This window comes from Engraulis encrasicolus, chromosome 13, assembly GCF_034702125.1.
Source record: "Engraulis encrasicolus isolate BLACKSEA-1 chromosome 13, IST_EnEncr_1.0, whole genome shotgun sequence".
NCBI classification, from domain to species: domain Eukaryota; kingdom Metazoa; phylum Chordata; class Actinopteri; order Clupeiformes; family Engraulidae; genus Engraulis; species Engraulis encrasicolus.
In genome coordinates, this window is record NC_085869.1 from 22008456 (window position 1) to 22027417 (window position 18962).

Here is an 18962-nt window from a genome sequence, read left to right on the forward strand (position 1 = left end):
CTTTATTATGCTTCTCTGTGAATTTCATTAAAAGTTTTACATTTTTTTAAATTTAAGAATCAGGAACAATCATATAGCATTGACCCAGTTCCATTGCCTATAGCAACCTTAAAATAAAGTTTAAAAAAGGCATATGAACATATTAAAATGCTTATTGGCGTTATGGGAAAGGGCTCTTCAAATGTATTCATGTATTACTTGGCCTAACGTGGTTTGTATTTGTGTTAGCAGTCACACTAAACTACAGAACTGACATCTGATAGAAAAACAAAACTTGGGGTGTGGTGGATGCAAATGTAATCCAAATCCCGTAGCCCTTCAGCATTGTCTTTTACAAACAAAACAATGTCCACAGGTTATGGTTTTTGTAACAAGACTGGTTTATTTGTTTTTTTTTTACCATCACATGATTGCAAAAACGGGACAAGTGATTAAGAGCAGACAGGATGAGAGAGGAGCAAGTTTGGTGAATACTGCATTGTTAAATACAAAAAAAAACACCGTCTAAGATAAGAAAAAAAGAATGCAAGGCAAAGAAGAAAAAGAAGAAGGAAAAAAAAGAGTACCAAATGGAATACAAGGTCATATAGTACTGTATCAAAAAATTCATTTGTTCATATCGTCTTATAATTGCATCAAATATTTATCCTAGGAATGCAAAGCAACAAATTGTGTGGAGTCCCCTCGCAAGGCATGATTTTTTTTTTTATTCTCTTGCGGAGACTCTGAAGCACTGGCCAGAGAGACAGAGGGAGTTTTAATCTAGTCCAGTGAGGCATGGAGCTGCAGATGGCGAGTTTCGTCACGTCCCCCGTGCATCTTCAAGTCGGGACATGCATCCTTTAGCGCGAGAAGGTCTTACCCCTGAAACAGACGAAAGCGGCATGAGCATCACATTTCCATTTCAGAACACAATACACAACTAGACTGAATTCTCTCAGAAAATACTAAAAGTGGGCTAACCTTCCACAATTATATTCAATGGGAATAAAAAGTACAAAATCGACAATAACGAAAAAACGACAAGAGGTACGGACACACATTGCACAATTTAGCGTATCCAAACTGGGCCGGTTGTGTTAGAGTTTGAATGGTGTCTCCATCTCAAAAGCCCTAGGAGGAGTAGCGTTTTGAAATTACAGACGATAATAAGCAATAATAAGCAAGACTTAGGAATTACATTAAGTGGGACTTGCTGGGGCAAGCCCACTTAATAAAAACACATGATTAAAAAAATGTAAAAATATGATTATAATGAGAAACACACGTGTATTCCCACCAACACAACAACATAAAATCTATAGGACTAGTATTTACACACCAGACACCGTAGATAACAACAGTCTTCGAAAGAATACACTGTTAAATCGGCTCTATATAACGTAAAGTACCCTGTAATCTCAAAGAACAAAGCATAGCCTGTTTGCAGTACATGGGAACGGCCTATTTTCCTAAGCAAATATTACACAGCCAGCTCTGCAATCTGGTCCTATACGCATTTCACAGTTCTAAAATCCATTACCAATGACAACAATAAATGTTGGTATTGGATTCTCCTCAACGTGAATGTTATAACTCAAATGAATTAAGTTCAAAATGTCTGATTCACAACTACTTAGCGTGTCGATTTTAACAATAAGCCCATAACATGAAACAAGGGAAGTGGAGCGACTCGTTTCTCATGTTATTTTTTCTCCTGTCCTGAGGCACTGCGTTTCCCTGCCGACAGTCTAATATTCATTAACTTTTTCAATGCCATGTTCAGCTTTCCTGCACATGCCGGCACGATTATTACACCAAACACGGTTTCCAGCAGCAGGTGTGACGTCTCTCAGAGACAGACAGACAGACAGACTAGGGATGCCAACCGTCCCTTGAAATACACAATAGTCCCATATTTAGAAACAAAAGCATGGTCCCATATTGGGCTGAACCGGGACGCCATTTGGTTAAAATGCAGGAAATTGCATCTAAGAAGTACAAAATAGTCTGGGGGAGTACCCTCAGAACCCCTGCGCGAATGAGGTGTCAGTGTACTGTAGGCCTGCTACTCACGAGATAGTCTTCATCTCCTTCTTCTCAGCATCAGGACGGGCGCGATTCAGAACCTTTAGGAAGTCAGAGGTCTTAGCTCTCATGCGTGTGTGAATGTAGGCCTGCCGAGAGAGAGAGAGAGAGAGAGAGAGAGAGAGAGAGAGAGAGAGAATTTAGAACGGTCACTGGGGGAGTTTTTTTGTGACCAAAACCTACATAGCAAAAAGATTGCACATTAACTTTTCAACTTTGAAGTGCTTTAACATGAGCTCACATGTGTACAGCCCGCGAAAGCGCGCGCGCACGCACGCACGCACACACGCACGCACACACACCTATAAGGCTGATGATGAATGGCCAGAATGTATGCATATGGGAATTTACTCAGCCTGTGCACACACAGCCCACCCAGTGTTTAAAAGCAGCCAAAAAAGTGTCACAGCAGTGTGTAAGAGCCCTCTTGTTAGCCAGAGGCTAGCGTATATACATACATACATACATACATACCTTGGAGCACTTTATGTGGTAGTGCAGATAGTCTCGGAAGGTGTGAATGAGGTTGATGGTATTGTCCCGGGCATTGGCGCTGGTGTGACGAGGGAACAGAACTGGTGCATGAGAGGGAAAAATAACAATTGTCAGACAAGAGTATGGGTATGTGTTCAAAAGGAACAATGTTTACTGCATGCTTGCTTTGAACTGAACAATTCCTGAGCAAACTTGATGATGCTGTAGAAGAGAAATGCATTGGTTGCTCTAACAACAAATGAACAAAGTCAAGCAAGTGTACTACTGTAGTGAGACGCTTTCCTTTTGAATCATTAAAGGGACACTGTGTGAGATTTTTAGTTGTTTATTTCCAGAATTCATGCTGCCCATTCACTAATGTTACCTTTTTCATGAATACTTACCACCACCATCAAATTCTAAGTATTCATTATGACTGGAAAAATTGCACTTTTCATACATGAAAAGGGAGATCTTCTCCATGATCCGCCATTTTGAATATCCAAAAATAGCCATTTTTAGCTGCAAAAATGACTCTACTTGGACCATACTAGAAAATATTTGTTTATTACTTCGTAAACTTTCATGTAAAGATCAAATTTGGCAATAGACAGCCCAGTTTCAATGAGCAGCATAGTTGCAGTACCTTTTTTGACCATTTCCTGCACAGTGTCCCTTTAAGTATTACACACTGTACATGGATTCTTGAACGTGGGTGTATTTGGGGTACACAGTCAGGGCAGTCACATTTCCATTCGCATAAAATCAGGGCCCTAAAGATGAAGTTTTTTCATCACCAGCCAAAATGGCTTGAAGTTGTTAAGTTTACTAGCCAAACACACTCGCTAATGGGTCAAAATGGCTAGAAAGCTTTATTTTTCTACCAGCCAAAGTGAATTCCCACCAGCAATTGGATGGTGTTAAATTAAGAGCCCTGTAGAGAATAAACAGCTTTGTCAGATTATTGCCCAACATGCATCCATTCCAGACAGTGTTTTTATTCACAGTGGGTGGTTGGGTAAGCCCGTCGCTGCTGCCAACTTTAAACAGCGTGTCTGTCTGCTTGTTGGTTTTGTTTAGAAAAGGTGTGGCACACACACCAGTCTTCCCTGTCTAAACACTAAACCCCCAAGGCAGAATCACACAGACAGACGCTGGTCCACCCGCCCACGGCACATAAAGGGACGGTGGAGTGCACCTGCCACAGGTGCATCTGCAGCCCTAGGGTGGAGTCACCCCAAGCATAGGGGTGGGCGGTATGGCCAAAAATGTATACCTCGGTATAATTTTAGCCACGGTATATATCACGGTATATATCACGGTATTGTACATTTGTGTATAAAATGTTAAAATTAAGCGTTTTGTGGCAAAATGACCAAAACACAATTTTTTTGCATTTTATTTTTTGGAAATGACTGGTCAGACATTGTTTTATCTTCTATGTGGGAATTCTTGTCATTCAAATCATTTGAAAACATATTTTTTAACTTTTGATCTATAACTATAACTCTACATCTACAGGACGCAATGTGCTATTGCGGTATACGGTATGAGACAAAATCTCTATCATTGATGAAAAAATACCGCACACAATATTATACCGCGGTTACCGCCCACCCCTACCCAAGCATATTTTATCATAGCAGAGGTTCTCAACCTTTTTTTCAACAAACAGCCCCTGGACCTCATCATACTCCCAAACGCACCCTTGACTTCATCACAGGACTGCCAACGCCCCCCTATTTAAAAATAAAATGAATAATTTGGACTAATGACCCTCCTCAACAGCAACTAAGCACCGCCCCCTCTCAGCTCCATCCCTTTCAACGCCCCCATAGGGCTCCCCAACGCCCCCTGGGGGCCTGTAGAGCCCCTGTTGAGAAACACTAATCTAGAGGCTTATTTGAAATATAGCGCCTCAGGTAGGGTGGGTGGCAGCTGTCCAGCAATACAAGCTCTTATGATGCCAACAGGAGTCTACATCAGATGCAAACATGCGCGCCGTCCTAAAAATGGCTGTGCGACTAAAAACACTCTTCAAGACAGTAAATATTTTATGATGAATGTTTGATTAACAGTATTTAGTTTATAGTACATATTTCCAGCTGTTCTCTGGAACAGTTCCCAGGCAGGTAGCAGTAATGCTGACACTAATGCCACACCCAGTGCTTCATCACCATATTATAAAAACATGTGATCATGGAGAAATGCTAATGGCATTAAGAGCCTGCATTACACTGAGAGTACAGCTAGCATGGACATGCTCCTGGCACCCACCAAATGTGTCATAGCAGGCTGAGGGCAGAGGGGCAACTCAATATTAACCAAATAACGGCAACAGGGCCAAATATCAGAAATATCACTATTGCATTCCAGACAACCTTGGACTGAGAATACGCCCAGTGTTTTGTTCATGCTTCCTGCACCCACCCTGTGTGATGTAGTAGGCTGAGACGAATAGAAATTTAACAATTTGAAATTAGACTAATGACATTCATTTACGCTTTTATCCAAAGTGACTTTATTATTTACAGGGCATTGGTTACAGTCCCTGGAGCAGCATGGGGTTAGGTGCCTTGCTCAAGGGCACCTCAGCCATGGAGTGCGGTGGGGAGTGGAAGGGTGAGATTTTGAACCTGCAGCAACCCTCTGTTCTAAACTCCAACTCCCATTGTCATTGTGACACATCACTCCACAGCACACAAGTGAACACTGCACACTACGAAAATGCATTTATGCCTCACCAGTGCAAGGGGGCAGCCCCCCAATGGCGCCTGAAAGGCAGCAGTGTGGCGGGACAGATTGTACCATGCTCAGGGTACCTCAGTCATGGAAGAAGATGGGGGAGAGCACTGGTCAATTACTCCCCCCACCAACCTGGCAGGTCGGAAATCGAACCGGCAACCTTTGGGCTGCAAGTCTGACGTCCTAACCGCTTACCCACGATGACTGCACTACATTACTATGAGAATGGTGCACTTGCTTCTAGCAGCACCTACCGAATGTGATGTATCCGATGTTGTCTCCCACGGCTGCGTCGGTGTCCTTGAGCTCCAGGGGAGGCTCTCGGTGGCTGAACAGCACCTGGGGAGCTGTGTGGCTGGCACGACGACCCTCCTTAAACTCCTACACACACGCACACGCAGGGATGAGGGAATATAAAGGAATATAATTAAGTCGAGTTCAATTCATGTATTTATACAGTGCTTTTCACACAGTGAAAAGTCCAAAGCGCTTCGAACACATCCGTAAACTAAAGGTTCAGTGAAATTCAATTATAGACCACTTTTCACAGACAAATAGTCTCCCACACACAGGGATAAAGTCAAGAATATAATTCAGTAGAATTAAATTCCTTCATACAGCGCTCTAAACACATCAGTAAACTAAAAGTAAAGTGAAGTTTATTTATACTTTTCAGACAAAATAGTCACAAAATGCTTCACAGTGGCAGGGTGATGAAGCATATTGTCAAAAAAGAAATGACAGACATTTTCGAGTGACGCGTTAAATTACCTTCACTACTGTGTCTACATGCAATATTATTCTGTAGTTACACTGACTGTACATGCAGTACCTAACCCTGGCCCTAAGGTACAATGCAAGTACACATAATGTGGCATGCTTTCTTAAACTGTAACTGCCGTAAATGGGGCAGTGGGAGGGAGGGCTCCTAATGAGAGAGTGAGGCAGCCTCAAAATTGGAAAAGGTCGTGGGAAATCTCTCTCATCCCGTGACAAAGACTTTTTTACCAGACTGACACAAGCACTAACACCACTAAATCGTTGACGATCATGGTGTAAAACAGTCACGATTTACAACCGTTAGAAGTGTTTTATTGCTACTACTAGTATAATGTAGTTAGTAAAATACTCTGAGAAACCCTTCAAAACAATTCCTGAGCCATGGTAACCAATCACCTCCAGCAATCACATAATTTATGAATGTAAACAAACATATAGTAATGAATGAGGGAATAAAGTCCAATTGGAGTGCTACCAAGAACTTGTTTGTAGTGATGGTGCTCTTTGGTGACAGGCTAAATGCATTTTTTTAAAAAGTAGTAAGATACCAAGGCACTCACATGCAGAAGATGGGCGCCTTGATCTCTTACTACTTTTTATATAGTGACGACTTTCTTTCTTCACTAACATCTTTACTACACTAACATGCATCCACAAATGACAGGGAGTTTCCCCTTGTCCCATTTTTGTTGGTGGTGCATTCTCTCAAACAAACGCAAACATTGTGGGGAAACGTTCTCTGTATGAAATGTGCTACCTGAAACTTGTTATTATGTGTCGTATTAGAATTATATCGCTAACCTGCATGAAGACTTTTCCAATGACGACATCGTCATCGTCCTTGAAAACTGTGCTGAAGACCACCGTCACTCTGTCTTTCTTTGCCTCGAGGTACCTGGCAACCATGACAGGGGGGAAAAAAAACACAGTCGTGAAAACAGATCATCAGACACTCGATGAGGTCACATCCTCAAATAGGGCTTTCAGGCCGACCAGAACGGAGCCGGAGCCGGTGCCCGCACCAGTTACGTTCGGCACTAAAGTGCTTATCTGCGAACCTCCCGTGTTCATAACGGGCTCTGAACTTTTTCCGCCTTTAACAGTTACCCGGATGAACCTGATGACGGCCACGCTGTCATCACGGTTCGCGGAGAAAAACCTAGTATTTTGCGGTTCACATTGCGAACCAACTTTCCGGTTTGTGAACGCTAAAATCTGTGGTGTGAACACGACGGCCGGTTCGCATTTAGGTGCGGGAACGGGCACGGCACAGTTCTCAGTCAGCCTGAATGCGCTAAAAGTGGATGCAGCCCCAGGGCAAAAGCAGAATTCGGTCTCCCAAAACCGAAAAAAAAAAAAAACTGTGTCATTGGATTGGGGTCAAAAGGACAAGAGAGGAGAACAAAAGACTGTCCCAATGTCATTATCTGTACTTCAAACAAGACAAAATCAGAGAGACGCTAGAGGTCAACTTCTGTTTAGCGGTCCTCGACTGCAGGGCACGGTCATACTTGTATGCAGGGCTCTAAATTAACACCAGCCAACCGGCAAAATGCTGGTGAAATTTAATTTTGGCTGGTAGAGAAGACCAACTTCCAAGCCACGTGTCCCATTAGTGAGTGTGTGATTGGTTAGTAAGATTTCATCTACTTGTACAAGCCATTTTGGCTGTAATGAAAAATGTTCATTTAGAGCCATGCTTGTATGGTTAACCACTTAATCCTCAGTAGAATTCTATAGAATTTTAGCATGTTTGCACTGCGCCGACTCCAGGAGTTACTATTCCTCCTCACTTTGTCCTAAACTAACATGCTTGGTCTTTTTAGAAAGCTGAGACTCTGTGCAATGTCACTAAATAGTCAGAATAGCTATCTTATTTACTGTCAAAATAACACATAGACGAAAACTTTTTTTTTTCTTCCACGCGCAAAAAAACATATGTAAACAAATGTGAATGTAATCCACTGTTACAGTTATTATCCCTTGGAAACACAACTGAACACTTGCACCAGGTCTTAGGAAGCAATGTGTAAAATTTGGCTTTGTCAGCATGAAGGACACTCTTTCTGCAATGTTTTATGTAGAGAGATGTCCAGGCGTTTTGCTCAGTTCCCTTTAGAATCTTCAAGAATAACATTCCGTTTTACGTACGTAGTTTTGTTTACATTTAGACCGGAAATGCTGAAAATGCTAAAGTTGAAAGTTGACACGACCGTAATGAAATGTCTGGTCGTTGGTCTGTAAATTGATTTCAATTCTGACAACCATCGAGTGTTCATGACAAATAAATGCACACACAAAAGTGTGGTATATGACATATATCTTCATTAGGATGGCTCCGCATCAAAAAGTTTGCTCGTATGCAAGCGTTTGACAAGCTAACCGGATGTCGGATTGAAAAGTGAATGGGCAACAATAAGAGTTGCTGGATTGAAATAGCATAGCATCGACATGTTGAAATGCTTTTGGAAATTGCCGACATATGTGCTGAATCTTTTCCATGTTCACCACAGTCGAGTGTTCCTTATTCCTGAAAGAGGCGCAGCCAGACCAAATTATAGTGTAGCATTCATTGGGTGGCTCATAAATCAAGACGTATTGGTCGTATTTACATACCGGTTAGCATAATGCAACCGGAAATATCTTAGGGACTCATTGCCGGTCGTGAATCTGCCGACAATAAGCAATCAAAACAACAATACAGGATTTGCTACAGATAAACTCTGCAACGCGCTGGCTTTGCCCACGGCGTTTGCTTTGTATGAGGCGTTGTATATACTTGTAAAATGTTTTTTAAATAAAATAGTGTTTATATTTTATTTCTTTGGACTCTTGTGAACATTTTGAGACCCAACAAACAGCGTGAACTCATTGATAAGGGTACACACAATGGCGATGTTGATGAAGCTCAACAAGGGAAACGGGATATGCCGGAGGTATTTTGACCAGCGTCAGACAGGATAATTTAGATAATATAGAAAATACTATATATTGATTCTGTGGATGATTTATTTGTGCAGTTTCGTGAAAAAACAAGCTTTTAAATGAGGTGTAAATATGACAGTTATTTAATTCGAAAACAATATGGTTTTATTTAGCATGATTAAGAGGGAGATGAGTGTGATAGAATCTCAACCCGCCCGCGGGTTTTGACAGTTAACTGGTTAAGTGATAGTGCCCCCTCCTGCTTGTTCTTTTCATGAAATTAAGTATTTACACAAAGAACGGCTTGGTGCCAAAACATGCACATTTATTTGTGACATGATCATGGACATGGTTTATTTTTGAGAGATAATAAGTTAGCACTTTTTTTTTTAGATTATTTTACTTTATACTTCATCAGATACTTTTAACACACACTCAAAGATAGCAATTAGACGTGGCTTTTTGAGCCTGCGTGCGTCTGTAAATTTACAGACAGAAGGTACATCGTCTTGCTTGTTCTTTGTGTGTTTATAGACAATGATTTGGTATCGAAACATGTATGTTTCATTGGGACATGGTGCTTTTTCCTTGAGAGAATAAGCTAGTTTACACTTTTATCTACTTTATCAGATACTTTCAACGCACAATAAAAAAAAGGTATTTTTTATCGAGAGTGCGAGTGTCTGCATCCTTACATGGTCTCGTCGTCCCTGTAGTGGACCACGGCTCTCTCCCCGCCCTCCTTGCCCTCCTCCTGGAACTTGAAGTACTTCTCGAAGACGGAGGCGAAGCAGTTCCTCTTCAGCATGCCCGCCTGGTGCACCACCTCCTCCTTGTTGGCCGGCACGTTGTCCAGGTCGAACAGCAGGGACACATTGTAGCCTGAGGGGAAGTGAGGAAACATCATGGATGATACTCATCAGTAAAAAAAACAAAAGAAATAATATGTCTTGTGATATGATGTGATGTTATGTCATGTCTTAAACGAGTCTTGCTCAGGGATGCAAAATCAATTTCAGTGTATACTGACAACAAAGTATAATCGTATCATATGTGTTCTGGGGTCTATTACAAAGCTGGTTCAGGAGTAAACCAGGTTATGTTATGCAAGTTATCATCCAAAAGAAGAATCTGAAGTTAAGTAAATGACGACTCCAGGCTCTTCCATTAGATGATTTACCTGTTAACTTAACCTGAACCAGCTTTCTAGTATAGTAGGCCCCTGAAGAGCAGAATCAAATGCAAATGTATTTATACCAGTAAATAGTGCAATATCACAACTATACAGAGTTAACGCAAAATGCTTTCAAATACACATACAGTACACATTAACACATTCACACACCAGCTCTGAGGCTGCCAAGATGGCACCAATAGTTGGGGTTCACGCGATATAGCGCGCTCACACACACACACACACACACACACACACACACAAAGTAACAATGGCCCTAAATATAATGAAATATAGTGCGTTTTGATGAGCAGGGACACATCGCTGCCTGGTGGAACAGACGAACATGAGCGATGACTGTCTTCAGTAAAGTAATGGAGACTGCACAGACAGATATGATGAAATATAGTGTATTTTGTAGAGCAGGGACGCATTGTAGCCTGGCGGAAAACGATCAATGATGGTCAATAGTAAAAAAAAATATGAAGAATTATGTGTTTTGAAGAACAAGGATAATAGGACACTTTGTAATCCAATGGAACAGGGGAACATGAGCGATGGCGGTCAATAGTAAAATCAAATATAAAGAAATATAATGTGTTGTGAAGAGCGGGGACACATTGTTGACTGTTGGGACAGGGAGACATGATGAAAAATAATGTGTGTATTCAGGCAGCTACAACATTCTAGTCAGAGTCTAAATTGAAGACACCCATCATCACTGACAATGACGTCCCACTAAAATACATGTATTATGCTTTCAGACAGAAAGAATATAATAGAACTAGTGTCAAAGTTTCGGGCATACAATGAACAATAAAATCGATTTTTTTCGATCATCAGATTTATTAATTTCATTGGTTATTTGCCCTTTTGCAACAAACTAAGCCACCGAACATTCTCAAGTAATGTTTAGGTACCTGACTCCGGTGACACCAGGAATTCGCCATACACCCGCTTCAGCAGCTGAAAAAACAAACAAACAAACATGGAGCTCGAGTCACAAAAAGAAATCATGGCATACACAACAAAACAGTACTTTTCAGCCAGGAACTCTTGTAAATCTACTGTGTTGGTATGCCTTAAGTAAGGGGCTGTAAGTTAAGAGGGGGGGGGGTTCGGCGCAATGCGCTATCAGGCCATATACCATGATTGAACTACAAGTCCATGAGAAGCCAGGTTCAAATCTCACCTGGGTCATTCCTCAAACCCCTACCCCATCTTTCAGCCCCACCTACACTGTCCTACAAATAAGGGTAACAAAAAGCAAAAAAAAAAAAAAGTTCAGAAGTAGTGAGCAAGTGACAAAAGTAAACAACACAATCACAGCCACGGCCGGGGCGTGAGTGCCATGAGATAGGAGCACGGCCTGCCACATGTGCTGCAAAACCACTTCCACATTTCCATCTGCTTTGCATTGTCCTGGTGCGACTCGTGCAAGACACCAGAGAGGCCGGTGGCTGGGGAGGGGCAGGGGCAGATTTGAATTCATTTGGATGTGGACGGGAGATGATTGTGAAGGGAAAAAAAACATGGCAGTGTCACTGGTGGATTGTATCACACCAAGGTCACAAGAGCTCTGCTGTATGTGTGCGGGGCACGAGTGTCACTGTGAGGAACCCTCCGCGCTTCTTTCTCAGCCTGAAGCGAAGCCTATTTTTGAAGCTCGATTAACTTCCTACATCAGAGGTGTGTGAGTCACCAGCACTTCCTGTTTTACTGACAAAACCCACAAGAGTCTGTTTTAATCCCCTATATGGTGATGACAGAGCCATATCATGACAAAGACATCTGGCTTCATGAGGAGAATCAATAAAATCTGAAGTTCAGAGCAGCGATTCCCAAACATCAGAATACCAGGGCCCACTTTAAATCATAACAACAAAACAAAACATAAACAAAAATAACAACAAAAATAAAAGAGAACGCAGCCCACCACACCTTAAATCCATATACCACTATAAATACAGCTCCCCCCCCAAAAAAAACAGCCTCCTGACATATAAATTTCAGATGATACTCAAATAATAATCGTTTGGTTTGGTTTGGTTTGTAATATTTCCCTATTTTTGCAATCCCGTCACATATATCTCACACTTTACAATAATTAAAATCATATTTTAAAAATTGAGGATGTGTTTTCAGGACCTCTCGTGGCCCATCTGCTGTATCATCGGCCCACAGTGCGGCCAACATCGGCCCTTATCTCAAGACATTGATATGCTCCCATATTTGGCAGATATGGATTATTCGTTCTTAGTTTAAAAATATATTCACCAAACAAATACTTTACCTCATCTGCTCCATGGTCTTGAAGCTCCTTATAGAACTTCAGTGAAATGCTGACCATGACTTTGGTCTTGTCTCCATTAGGGTTGGAGATGTGGTAGAGGACTCCATCAAAATCTGTTAAAGACAGATTTTCACAGTTTTCATTAAGATTCATCTTTGCTGCTTTACAACTCTACGTATTGGGTCAGGTTAAATGGGGGGGATGAAACACAACATTATTTAAGATTCATTTTCTATCCTTTTATGGATGCGTTTAGGCTACTGGGTAATTAAAAAATCATCTGTGTCAGCTAGCCTAGACAACTTCTCTTGAACTGAAATTCTTTATCAAATACCATATATTCATAATAGCCTATCCTATTAAGCAAAGGTTACGGCATGATGATGCCTGCCTATGGCCCATGGAGGCTGAGGGGATGTGGGCAGGGCTTGAACTCCAGATTTTCACTCACCTGCAAATGTGACTTCTACTGCTTCAGGCTTGTTCCTGCAAGCAACACAAATCAGCCGTTACAATATGCATTAGTACATAATCCCCCGCATACTGTACTACACATGCTTCCCATCAGATACCCCCTCTTGCTTTGCATGTGAGGAAAATTAGCTCTTGTCTGTGTGGATGGCCACTGGAAAACAATGGGCTGACACTGCCTAATAGTACACAGAGATGGACTGCGGTGCCCATGACTGTGTAAGGGGGGAAAATAGTTAACATTGGCAGGATGTTGTGGTCTCCACAAGCCCCTTACGCCTGGACCGACTTCAACTTCATGCTGCCAAAATCAGCAGCAGCTTCAAGTATTTTACAAAGAGGTCTTTTTAGTCAGCACATAAATGGCTGCGGCAGCAAGATCTCGGAAGTGGCAGCTGTAGACTAGGCCTATATCTAAAATGGCCAACTTAACAAAACAGAAAATAGCACGTTTTAATACTAATGCATATTCCGAGTAGGACTCTACTGTCTCTTTGACTGCGCCCTTTGCGTAGGCTTGGTTAGGTTTAAAATGATATAGCCTCAAGAACAGGGAAGAAGGGAACTGCTGAATGCGGAAATAGGCTGTCGGTTTCCATAATAGTACATGGCTGCAGCTGCCGTGCATGTTCCTACTTGTCGAGTTGTGTAAATCGATGCGATGTGTTCTGATACATTCGATCAGCCAAATGCCATCACAAAGTCAAAAGTAGAAAGGAGGAAAATGTCCCTGTTATTAGTGATAACTAAATGCCTGAAGTTTGACTACGAAAGCCACATAGAGATAGCTGAGAAAAAGTTAGTTATCCAGACAGCTGAACAGAAGTAAATGCATTCAACTGAGTTGAGTTGAGCACATCGCTCACTACACCCTTTCCTTAGATAGCAAGGTCCAGAAAGCTTATATTAGAGCACGGACACCACATTTAATACTACAGTCCAGCTGGTTTCGCCGAAACAAGTGGCTAATGACATATTAAAAAGCTATGCTACGTGAGATGATGGCTAACGTCAAAACGATAAAGCCGCACCAATTCTTACAGCCAAAGCACATTTGATGCTAAACATGGGTGTAAAATTAGGCGTACTACGAAGGCAACGATTAACTTGTTTATTTAAAAAAACGTTGGCTGAATGAACGCGAACAGTGTTTATTTCTACGTGATTGAATGGCTATGACACACCCCAATCTCTGGATGCTAAGCCGAACGGCTGGCCCAAATAACAAAACGCATCAGTAATACGTTTATAGATCATCGTTTGTCTCAACACTTTGCAACCAGCACTGACAGACAGTCCTTCATGTTAATCTGCGCCAAACGTTTAAAAACAGCAAATGCAGCAAATGCTATGAAATATGTTATGTGGGAAAGGGTTAGCTTTTTTGCTATATAGATTGCTATCAACCATTGCTCACCCGTTGGATGCGCTCTCAAATTTGAGAGATATTGTTTCTTCTATGATCCGATTATTTATCTCCAAAAGAATCATGATGACGGTTACTGCGGTGTTCACTACAATAAGAGATCGGTTTAAAAGTTTATATTGTCCAATTTGCAGTAGTTCGTTTTTTTCCTCCCCTGTAGGGTTTTCCGATCTGTCACGTCTTCCGCATTGGTATGTAGGACCCCTCTACAGCTGTTCATAAATATGCCTGCGTTCCGCAGCTGAACCTGAGGTTCATGCTTGCAACCTGTACACTGCTATAGGAATAGGCCTGTATTATTATTCACGGTTCAGTACATGTAGCCTATCTATACCATTCTTGTGATGCATCTATAGCCTATATATATGTATGTTTATCAGGGGTGGAAAAGTAACTTATTACTTTTACTCAATATTGTACTTGAGTAGCTTTTATGAATACTTTGTACTTTTTAAGTAATTTTTTAAATTAATACTTTTACTTGTAGGCCTACTTGAGTACATTTTGACCCAAGTACTTTTCTCAATTACACTGGAACCTGGCCTGAGTACTGAGTAAAAAAAATTGACTGAGAGACAAAATGCCATGCACAATAATGCCACAATCCACCAGAAATGAAAGATTGTGCAGGATGGCACACAGCATTTCCACTATTTTACTATCTTGTATCAATGTATTGGATGATGGCTGGTGCCAAGCAAGAGATAGAGGTTATGGAGGACGATATTCAAGAAAAATAAACATGACATTCTCAAGAGGAAAGCTAATTAAAAGTAACTAAGTACTTTTTACTCAAATTACATTTTAAGTGAAGTACTTTTTACTTTTACTTGAGTATATTTTTAGATAGGTACTTTTACTTGTACTTGAGTAGAATTTAGGAAAAGTAAAGATACTTTTACTTGAGTACACATTTTCTGTACTCTTTCCACCTCTGATGTTTATACAGTATATCTAGGGCCTATGAAAAAAAGGCCTTAGATCTAATAATGCATTGACAGTAGGCTACATGTTGTGGGCATGCAAAGCAGTAGGCCTAGATGTAGATATTAGGCCTAGGGAAGATGAGCCAAGGCTTCATGAGCCAAGCTAGATTGGATTACTGCACGGGACCAAAAATTCAAGGGGTCTTAAAGCACCAGCATCTATCCACAGTTTGTTACTTAAAAAAAAAATTGTAGCTTAACATTGTACACTGGACACTGAGCAGAATGGACTCTATATTGGACAAGTACAAGCACCCCCTGTCCCAGTATTTGACAACCAGAGAAGCCTTGTCCCGTGCCCAGGGAGATGGGGGCCAAGAATGGGGTTCTCATTACATATGCGTAGGGGCCGGGGGCCTTTTCAGATTACTTTGTCCTGGGCCCAGAGAAAGCTGTCAGCGGCTGACAAGGCTCACCACCTCAACGCTGCAGGCTCTGCAGACCACTTCCAGAGGAGGCTGCCCTACTGCTCCCCCACAAGGAGAATTCGGGGAAGTCTTTTGAATGTGTTCACTTCTTCAAGTAGAAAACAGAGAATTCAGTTCTAAATGTTTTTCTCGTCCATAGAACAGACATAAAGTAAAGGCCTGATGCAAATATAAATCTTAGCTTATGACTGAGACTAATAAAGAAATGTTACCTCAGTGGTGTAGTCTACGTAGAACGCAGGTACGCAGTATACCCACTTCAAAATTTCAGGGGTTTCACTATACCCACTTAAAATTGATTGATCCATTATTTAGAATAGCACAACTACATATACCCACTTCAAAAAATGCTCAAATATACAGTATACCCACCACAAAAAAGTAGACTACACCCAGAGGCGATTCTAGTGTCAATGGGGGCCCCAAGCAAAAACCCAAAAGAATGAAAATTCGAAACAAATTGCCGCTATTATAGTTTGAAGATGAGCTGTTTTCACCATCTAGTGTGCTGGGGGTCCCAAGCGGCTGCCTGACCTGCCTTGCCTGGTGACAAGATGCACCTCTGACTACACCACTGTCTAACCTAACACCTAAGCCACAGGACAAGATGCAAACTTCCTGTTGGCATCAAGATGCAACTGAGAGGGCACGCGACTGACAAGCTGGCACTTAAACATTTCAAGGTACAGACAGATAGACAGCAGGGGAGACAGAATGGAGGATACAACGATGAGTGGTAAGTGGATGGCTGTATATTTCAAATGATTTGAGCTAGAACATACATTAAATAGGTATTATTTGGTTGCCTAAAATTATTATTTGGTATTATTTGGTTGCCTAAAATCAATCACAAGGTTAAAAAAAACTAACCCCACAATGTGTTCGCACCTAATTGTTCTGTTTGTTTCCTGTGCACTTTGCATCTGCAAGTGTTGTATGCTGTGATTCCTCCTTCGTAAGTTGCTTTGTTGAAAAAAGAGTCTGCCAAATGTAATGTAATGTAAAATACCGAAATATGTATAGATAATTAGATATTCCTTGAAGGCATGTCAGGGCCTCTGTTTAATAAAATGAACATACCCTGAATGTTGCCTCAGCAATCATGCATTTTATGCTTCCTCATGATATTAATAATCTGTGTGATCTACACATATTTAAATTATAGTGATCTGTGTATTCTTCAAATTACACAACACACTGAGAGACACTGTTGATATTGAAAATCGCAAAAGTTACCAAAAAGGTTTTTGATGTTAATGTTGGTAAAAAAAAATGTGTAACCGAGGCCAACTAGCAGAATGTGGCGTGGAACGTCAGTCCTCCCTCCCGAAGTCTCATACAGTGCGGTAGTGTTGGGCTATCGGACGTCCCTTTAGCTCAGCTGTGTCGTACTGTGCCTCCTCCCATACCCAAACCGATGCGTTAACAAGGTGGCGAGTTCGCAGCCCCAAGGGGGACAGACTGCGTGGGAACACCTCAGTTACACTGGTGCCTTGACCCGGATGGGAGAGAGGTTTAGGGGGGGTGAGTGTAATGGAGGCCAACTAGCGAGCCCTATCTCTGTCATTTCGTGAAGTATTCACGAAAAAAACCCCTTTAATTTTCGTGGTGCATTCACGTTATTGCCCGTTTTTCGTGGTTGAGCAACGAAACGCTGCTTATTCATTTGAATTGCCCCATTGTTGCTATGGTTATCCAAGCGTCTGCAAGGGACGCTTGGGTGAACACTGCACACTGCACACAACGAAATTGCATTTATGCCTCACCCGTGCAAGGGGGCAGCCCTCAGTGGCGCCCCATGGGGAGCAGTGCGGTGAGCAGCCATGGAGGAGAATAGGGGAGAGCACTGGTTGATTACTCCCCCCACCAACCTGGCGGGTCGGGAGTCAAACCGGCAACCTCTGGGATGCAAGTCTGACGCCCTAACCGCTCACCCATAACTGCCCTAGTTCATATAAATAAAATAAATACATGATTGAGTTTCATATAACCGCACCACATAGGCCTACTTAAATTAAAAAAACAGAGAGTCAGGATAGCACAATAAAGCTCGTAAGCTTATTTCCATTGTGGTCCTTGAATTGTGGTCCTTGGTCCTTGAATTGTGGTCCTTGAACCCTAAACCTAGCCTTAACCCTAACCTTAACCCTAAACCTAACCCTAACCCTAAATTGCTTGTTTGAAATGTTTGATTACCATGTGACGGTACAGAAAGGGCGTCAAACTAGTGGGTCGCTAGGCAGCAGTCGGGCAATTCTTAACCCTAACCTTAACCCTAAACCTAACCCTAACCTAAACTAGTGGGTCGCTAGGCAGCAGTCGGGCAATTCAAATGAATAGGCAGCGTTTCGTTGCCCAACCACGAAAAACGGGCAATAACGTGAATGCACCACAAAAATTAAAGTTATTTTTCCGTGAATACTTCACGAAATGAAAGAGATACGGTTGGACTAGCAAAGTGTGGCGTGGAACTTTCGTAAAACCTCCCTCCCGAAGCCTCATACAGTGCGGTAGTGTTGGGCTATCGGACTGGCCCTTTAGCTCAGCGGTATCGTACTGTGCCTCCAATACCCGAACCGATGCGTTGACAAGGTGGCGACTTCGCAGCCACGAAGGGGACAGGCTGTGCGAGGCCGCCCGTTACACAAGTATTATGTGTTCTGTCGGTCCTGTAGTTTCAGTGACACACTTGAATTGATCTGGGTTCATTAAACCTCTTCGTGCCAGATGCAGGTATAGGCTACTCACAATGATCTCTTTGCCTAAACTTCTGCCCATTCACCATCCCACACATTCCTTCACAGTCGCCCCATCCCTGTCATTACTAAATGGCCCCTGCATGGTAACAGTAGCCCTATTCGGGCTCTTAAACAGTCCCCTGATTACAGGTGGCTTCAGTGACACACTTCATTAGCTCCCTTTACCAAGTGTCTGGCATTCTCACGCTGCCGTTAAAAGTCCCATAATGAAAGTTTTAAACCCCAAAAGACATCTGTTGCGTGTCACCCACTAGGTAGGTTAACAATAACACTTACATGCATGGAGGGGTTTTCAGACAAGATGGTAATGACAGTGAGAGTTTTAAAGTCAGCAGGTCTGGGGTTATTTGGAACGTGGTCAGGTGGAGCAAGCACCTTGTTATCATTGGCCTTCTCGCCATACGCCCCAAGCGGCACACCCCATGCATAATGTC

The 18962-nt window shown here is 42.1% G+C and overlaps 1 protein-coding gene across 1 annotated transcript; it reads right to left on the reverse strand.

Moving 5' to 3' along the window:
* Positions 1-356: 356 nt before the first annotated feature.
* arpc2 (actin related protein 2/3 complex, subunit 2) lies at positions 357-14553 on the reverse strand. Its single transcript, XM_063213455.1, has 10 exons — positions 14347-14553; positions 12910-12944; positions 12459-12571; positions 11086-11131; positions 9687-9873; positions 6868-6961; positions 5541-5667; positions 2542-2642; positions 2056-2156; positions 357-864 (listed from the first exon to the last, which is right to left on the reverse strand). The coding sequence occupies exons 1-10, from the start codon at positions 14418-14420 to the stop codon at positions 843-845; spliced, it is 900 nt and encodes a 299-aa protein (XP_063069525.1). The 5' UTR covers positions 14421-14553; the 3' UTR covers positions 357-842.
* Between the last annotated feature and the right edge of the window lie 4409 nt (positions 14554-18962).